A 7,893-nucleotide genomic window follows, 5' to 3' on the forward strand; every position below is an offset into this window, starting at 1 on the left:
CTCTAAACTAAGGCTTCAGTGCAGTATGGCTGTTCATACTAAAGTATTGACTGGATATTCCATGTTTATAATGGTATTCCATTCTTATGTTGCTGTTATTTGAAGTTTTAAATATGTATTAATTTATACAGAAGAATAACTGATAAAAGTATTTGACAGCATGAAGGGAAATACTTTGATAAATTAATTGATACTGATACGTAGACTATATTTTAGATGTACATGATCATGAAAAGGGAATCAAGTATGTAGTTGAGTGAAGACATTTGTACATAATATATGTGTATATATATGTGCAATGAGAAAAAGTCTGGAAGAAAATAACTCCTATGTTACTGTTCAGCATTTCTGAATAGTCAAGTTACTATTTTAATATTATTTTATCTTATTTCATTATCATTACAGATTTCTCATGATTATTTTTATAATCATGAAAGGAAAACAAAGATAAAACAGCATATCCATTTTGTTTCAGACATATAAACATTCTTAGCAGACACACAGACATGCTCCCATGTGGAAATTTTCTGGACTTGATGAGACCGGTATCCTGTTGCTGTGTGGACCAAAAAGCCCTGCGTATAAAAACCCCTCATTGCAATTCATTATTTTAGACCAAAGGAAAAAAAAGAACAGTCTTTATTATCTAAGTTTAAGAGTGAGACAGAGAGATGATTTGGGTTATTGCTATTCAGAAATTTAAAAAATACTATATGGCAAAGTAGAGCCATAGAATGACATACTATATATCTGTTGAATAAAAACATGATTCTGTACAGGTAGTGATTTGAAAATGTCTGCAAAATAATATAAGATGAATAAAGAAAATTATAGGAAAGCACAAATGATCTCCCCTAACAATAAATGCACATATTAGTTTCATGTATGTATGTTATTTTAGTCTATGTAACCAAATCTGAAAAAACACATCTACCAAACTACTAATTGGATTATTTGTATATTTAAAGGGACAGGGATGCTTTTCCTTTGACTATTTTTTAAATTATTAAATTTATTTTTTATATCTTTAGGGAAATAGTGAGATGAAATGTTACAAATTTTGGAAAAACCTCGTTTAAAATAACTTACTAAAAATCATGTAGAAAATGTGTGGTATGGTGTCCAAGCCATTCTCTTGGGTGAATTCTGAAGGTGGTTTGAAATGATATGCACTCTTCTATATATGTAAATAAATTATAACAGAATATACTATATAGAGAATATTCATAGTGGTTATTTGTATAAAGTTGTACTCTTTCCTCATCTTTTCAATTTTAATAAACTTCTGAATGCTTATATAATCAGAAATATAGTGGCTGAAGACATTATAATCTTATTATCCCACATAACCAAACCCATAAATTTACCAGAGAGAATTCTACAAGTCTGAAAAGGCTCCTGGCAAGCTGTCGTGATTCCCATCCTCCCATAAGAAGGCTCTGCTCTTGATTGAGATCCTGCCTGCGCAACATGGGCAGGCTACAGTTCTGGTTCTGGTCACAAGATGGCGTGTGACAGTTCAAATTTTCTCCAGTAGGGTAAAGTAATGAAACGATTTTGCATTAATAGACTATGAGACATTATGTAGAGTGCAATTGCGACTCTATTGAAAAATTTGTATGCTTGAAAAAGAAATAAGGCCACATGATGATGATATGAGGATTTAAACAGAAAAATTAATCTGACTCATAGATGGCAAGGTTGTTAATTCTTTCCTATCTCCAGCTCACATTTTTCATGAGAGTATGTCTTCAGCATGAACAAAATAAAATTAATGTGTCCCACATAGCATTTCATATTATAAAAAAATAAGGGAAAATAAGCATGACACCTGCATTGGGGATGAGATTTCACCTCATACCTGTGTTTCAGAATAACATACCTACTACAGTTCTGGTAGGTATTTTCCTTTACACTTTTTCCATGTTATTGATTTGATTCCCTTTCTTGTTTTTGTGCAGCCTAGGTTAACTTCAGAGGTATATGAGACCTGGGCAGTCTACCTGTGTTGCCATTTGAATCCTAGAAGTCAGGGCAGCCACACAAGTACCCAGCAAGGTGAAGGCACTGCTGGAGAGACCATCAACTCAGCTGGATCACAGGGCTGGACCCACCACAATCCAGGTGACAGAGGATAGGGTTTCCCAATTCATGAAACATTTTACACTAAAACATGCTGATATCTTGAAGGATAATTTATTTTGCTTCCTATTTTCCAGAGATAACATTTTAAATTAACCACATTTCATGTTAAAATCATGTTTGGTTGAGAATTTCAGGTGCAATTCAGTATGATTCTTATTCTGCAGCTAAAACATTTGTAAATAATGGTCACAACTTCTTGTTTTGAGAAAGCATCTCATGTAGTAAAACCACTATGCAAAATTCATGTAAGAGACTATTCAACTGTCTGAGGTTCCAGCCAATGTCCTGACTCTCAAGTCTTTGACAACTACTCTATCTAATAAGTGGCCATAGCAGTCATTCTCAGTCTCTGCTTTCTAAAATTATACTGTTTTGTACAATATAGTCATTGTATTGTTGTTTGGGTCCAGCTGGTACAGACCCTACTGTCTTTGTCTGCCTGCTTGGTAAAACAGCAAAACACTTGAGCTTAAGAATTACAAAGCTTTAGTTCAACAAGCTCAGTGCTTCTCAATGAGCTCTTCTTGGATATGTTGCATTAAAGTAATTTGAGAATTTGGGCCCAGGGATTTAGCTCAGTGGTTCCGCCACCTACCTCACAATAGCAAGGTCCAGAGTTCAATCCCCTGTACCCCCCCCAAAAAAGATTAAATTTAAAAAAAAAATTTTAAAAAAAGTAATTTGAGAACTTATTGGAAATAAAAACATTGTGAGCTGAATGTAAATCTTTCAAGTAAGACTTTTAGAATGAGGGCTAGAAATCTAATGTGGTGCAAAGGTTGGAGTGCATAGGCATTATGTTAGGATCTCAAAAGTATCAAAGTATCCAGTATCATAAACAGATTCCCTGATATACCAAATAAACTCTCCACCTCTGCTGACATGTATACAATTCATTCCTTAATAAATATGTTTATGTTCAATTTGATTTGTTACACAAGTTTTTCCAGGGCCAGGGATTTAGCTCAGTGGCACTGCATCTCCCTCATAAGCACAAGGTCCTGAGTTTGATCCCCAGTACCAAAAAAAAAAAAAGTTTTTCCAGTAATTATCCCCTTTATATTTGCTGCGTTGTTCTCTGTCTGAACCCTCATTGAGCATTTTTCTTTCTAGTTTATCTCTTCCCTATTCACTATTGCTCATCTTCTACTTCGGAAAAATAATTTTACTTACTATACTTTTCCTTTTCTCTATTTCAGCCTTTCCAGTATTGTCCAATTCAAACAACGTGTTCAAGTATCCTCAGGAAATCGTGGTGGAGAACAGGCCACACAAGCCATAAGCTCTGTGTAGTTCTAAAATAAAGAGGCATTGGTAAGACTATTGTTTTTGGTAGGAATTGTGTTTTTGCAGTGACAAGAACAGAGAGCCACTTAAATATCTGATAGTTACTTCTGGGCACACAAATCTAAATCAGAATGAATGCTGAGTATGTCTTATGCAAATGGAAAGACCAGATATGGCCAGCAAAAGTTTTATCTAGATCTGAAACTTCATCAGATGGTAAGAGAAAAAATACATTCTCTCTAGAAGTTCAAATACTCTCACTAGATGAGACAGTTAAGGTGGAGAGTACAGAAACAAAGGTCCTAAATAAATCTGACATTGAAGCTATTATCTCCTCCCTACCAGTACAGTCAGAGGTCAGTGCTTCACCTAGAGAGGAAATGCCCTATGGAAGAGCACTAAAAGAGGCACTGGATATCCTGAATAAGAGAACAAATTTGAGTCAAGCAAGCATTACAGATGAAGAAGAGACTACTATACTCCCTGAAAATGTACCACAAAGTCTGTCTGACTCACCACCTCATAAAAGGTATCGGAAGAATGAAGGAGCCTTATCAAAGTATCCTAAAGAAAATGAAGACCAAACATCCTGGTTACTATCTTCTGAGAGTGATGATTCTGTCTCTAATGACAAATTAGAGGGGAAGACAACTGATGATACTATACAAAATGAAGTGGAAACAAAGTCACCACAAAATTCCAGCTGGTTCCAGGAGACTTTCTCTTTGCTTTCAGAAGATAATGATAAAAAACAGAACAAGAAAGAGATCTCAACAAGGATATCTGGGAATTCCACAGTCAAAGGGGTGAGTGCACATGTTAAAGATGAAACGTGTGTTCAATTTTTGTCATCACTCACTGCATCCAAAGTTTCAAACGAGGAAGCACAAAACACCTGCCTGGACACTCTGCCTGTTTCCTCTAAAGGTTCTACCTTTTCAGAGACTATTGAAGACCCTGAAGAGGGCCCCTCAAATCCAAATCCATTCTTAGATGCCAACCGGAATCAACTTTGTATGGAATCAGAGATGAGTACTGCAACATCCCCTCCAAGTTGTTCATGGGAAAGCCAGGCTTCATTTAGTCCCTCTAACTCTTTTCTCGATTATTCCCACCTTGTGAATAATAACAGAAGTCTTCAGAGCCTGGATATTGAAGAATCTGAGGAAGACATTCAAGCTTCTGATAAGTCATCGCATGTAGATACTGTTAGTGCGTCTGCATTAGATGACAATGAAGAAGATGAAGAACTTCCACGATTTGTTTTTCATTATGAGCCACGTTCATTTGAAACGGGAATGATAGTCTGGTTTAAATATCAAAAATATCCATTTTGGCCATCGGTAATAAAAAACATCAGACGAAAAGAAAAGAAAGCAAGTGTGCTTTTTGTTGAGGCCAACATGAATCCTGAAAAGAAAGGTATTAGAGTTTCTTTCCGAAGATTAAAAAAATTTGACTGTAAAGAGAAGCAAGCACTAGTGGATAAAGCTAGGGAGGAGTACAGTGAAAGTATTGACTGGTGCATTTCACTGATTTGTGACTACAGGGTTCGACTAGGTTGTGGTTCTTTTTCAGGTTCTTTCCTTGAGTATTATGCTGCTGACATTAGTTATCCAATGAGGAAAGTAGTCAAACATGATACGTTCAGGAATATGTTTCCAAAGCTGCAAAATGAAGATAGTGTGGAACAAATGGTTGTGACTTCCCAGTCCAAGAAAATGTCCTTCCAGAAAATTCTCCCTGACCGGATGAAGGCTGCTCGAGACCGAGCTAACAAGAATCTAGTGGACTTCATCGTGAATGCAAAGGGAACAGAGAGTCATCTTCTGGCCATTTTAAAAGGCACAAAAGGGTCTAGATGGCTGAAATCATTTTTACATGCAAAGAGGTTCACACCCTGTATTGAAACATATTTTGAAGATGAAGATCAGCTAGATGAGGTGGTGAAATATTTACAAGAAATCTACAAACAAATAGACAAAAGGATGCTGACACTGATAAAAGATGACAAAATTAATTTTATCCTGGAAGTTCTCCTGCCAGAAACAATCATTTGTTCAATTTCTGCTGTTGATGGATTAGATTATGAGGCAGCTGAAGCAAAATATCTAAAAGGACCATCTCTAGGCTATAGGGAGAGGGAATTATTTGATTCAAAAATCATATTTGAAAAGAGACGGAAAACCTAAACCAATGAAGCTCATTAAACATTCCAAGTCAAAACCATAACAGAAAGCTTTCATGAATACTAGTTTTAAAAAATCTATAACAGTTCTCTCTAATATGTCAATATTTCTCACAATGGGAGATTTTGGCTAATGTTTGCACTTGCTTTTAATGATGCCTACCACCTGCAGATAGCACTATATTTTTATTTTCTTTTGCTTCTTGAGAGACAATTTTGTTAAAATATTTCAGCCATTTTACTTTATCCTACATTTCTAGAATGCAGAGTTCCTAAATGATTTTTAAAGGGGAGTACTATTTTGTTTTATGATATTTTTGTGTCTGTGCTCTAAAGCTGAATATAGCATGCATAATTATTTTAATATTGAAATTGCACTGGTATTACATTTTAAGAGAGATAATTAGAAAAGAAGTCTAAAAGAAACATTGGTTATATATTTTTGCTTACTTTTTATAAAATACTGAGGTTTCTCTTAAAATAGTGGAATTATTTTTCCCGCCATGTCTATTTATTTTTGCAAAACTTTATCTGAGTCATAGAACCAAAGATAGATAAGCTTTGCTATATATTATAACTAAATGTAATTGCTTTTGCAAGAAAACAATCTAAAGTTCTAAAGTAAAGTGGATTATCTGCATGTAGTCTGTATTTATGTGAATAACATCTCAGCATGCAGAGAGTAATTTTGGCAGTCTTGAGCAGAATTTTTTCATTCTATACTTTCCTGAAATTCCATTTTGGGGAGCATCTATTCTGTAAGAGCTAAACAGTTTCTTTAAACAGATAGGCTTCTTTTGGCTGTCTTCATAACTACCAGTGAGTGTATCTTCTTAATATAGCTGTCTTACCACACGTGGAAGGCAGCTACAGTCATTGTATTTATAGTCTGTCCACTCTATAGGCTTAGCTTACTTCTGAAGAGCCTATCTAGTTTGGTATAAACTGAAGAAAATGCAAGCAGTATATTGAATCTTATCTCCATATATGTAGTCATTTGTCTCAAAAGCAGGATGTTTTAGCATCTGGCTTACTTGTAGAACAGTTCCAGTTGTTTCCAGAAAGGTAAATGACAATTGATAAGTCATTCCAAACTACTAGAAAGAGTAATGGACCAGAATCTGGAAATTTGGGTGTCTGTCACATGAAAAGACTGTACTGGCTAAATATGACAGTTATTCCTATGTGATTAAATATGCACAATTAAAATCTAAAACCAATGTATTGTTTGTTGTAACTCTAAATAAGATTTTTGTGAGATTATATGGTAGAAAATCTATTTTGAATATGTGATGTGAACAGAAGTGCTAAATGCTTAATATGAACTTGTCTGCATTTTTACCTCTTAGAGTGAAATAGCTGTCACTCTTGGGCTCTTATTATATGTTTAGATGGCAAGGTTTTCATGCAAAATTGCAAAATTTGCTATTTTGATTTATGATAAAGTCACTGTATCCTTCATCTTGGATGTTCTCTTCATCTTTCAGATTTTGCTGCTATATAAGTTGTGTTTGTATACATATATGTAGATATATTTTTTCCTGGCTTTTTTCCTTGTGGTGGCTATAAATTTAATGCTTCTTATAAGTTATCATTCTAAATAAATATTCACTTTCATGGTTCATTTTGTATAATTTTTAAAAGAAAATCTTCCAAATTTTATGAGCTGCAGACTCCACAAAACATTCTCTATGTGAATCCTGTCTGTGAAAGACCAGTCTCCTAGGGTATATAGTCTATACCAGTGGTGGCAAACCTATGCCATGTGTGTCACAGCAGGCTGTTTGTATCATTGAAAGCTCAGAAAGGTTCACCATCACTGGATAGCAACCCACATGCCTTTCTCATGGTCCTGGGTATTATTTGACAACAGACCACAACCATGCAATATAGGGACTTTATACCCTGGTAAAACACACTTTATTCATTACATTCAGTCCCTCTGATCCACCTTCAGAAATCTTTGTCTTCTGGCTCTAATTTTATTACCCCATTCATTCTTTCACAGCATCAAGTCAGGAGAGCAGGTGATAGGTAGTTTAAAGTTCTACTCTGATGATAGATTGTAGGTTAATATAGAAAGGAGATACATGCATTACTCATGGAATTCAGATAACAGTGTAATTTCTAAAATGAATGCAATGTACTACATCACAGTGATAAATATTAAACTTGTGGACTGATGCCTTGTATTTGAAAGTCAGAGCCCCAGGTTTCCTTATATTTGTGAGTTCCTAGGAGTATGGTTTGGGTAGAATGTACACCTGATTGCT

The 7,893-nt window shown here is 35.0% G+C and overlaps 1 protein-coding gene across 3 annotated transcripts in view; it reads left to right on the plus strand.

The window, feature by feature from the left end:
- Positions 1 to 7,246, plus strand: part of Pwwp3b (PWWP domain containing 3B) — a 30,246-nt gene extending 23,000 nt beyond the window's left edge. For all 3 annotated transcript variants that reach the window (XM_004861473.4, XM_087196711.1, XM_013078334.3), the window contains 2 exons: positions 1,962 to 2,124; positions 3,345 to 7,246. In XM_004861473.4, coding sequence (XP_004861530.2) covers positions 3,564 to 5,624 — 2,061 coding nt within the window. In that variant the 5' untranslated portion in view covers positions 1,962 to 2,124; positions 3,345 to 3,563 and the 3' untranslated portion in view covers positions 5,625 to 7,246. The remainder of the gene's footprint in view (positions 1 to 1,961; positions 2,125 to 3,344) is intronic.
- Positions 7,247 to 7,893: the final 647 nt, after the last annotated feature.

This window comes from Heterocephalus glaber, unplaced genomic scaffold (assembly GCF_053883595.1).
Source record: "Heterocephalus glaber isolate CG9 unplaced genomic scaffold, H.glaber_assembly_v1.0 deba00001613, whole genome shotgun sequence".
Lineage (NCBI taxonomy): Eukaryota > Metazoa > Chordata > Mammalia > Rodentia > Bathyergidae > Heterocephalus > Heterocephalus glaber.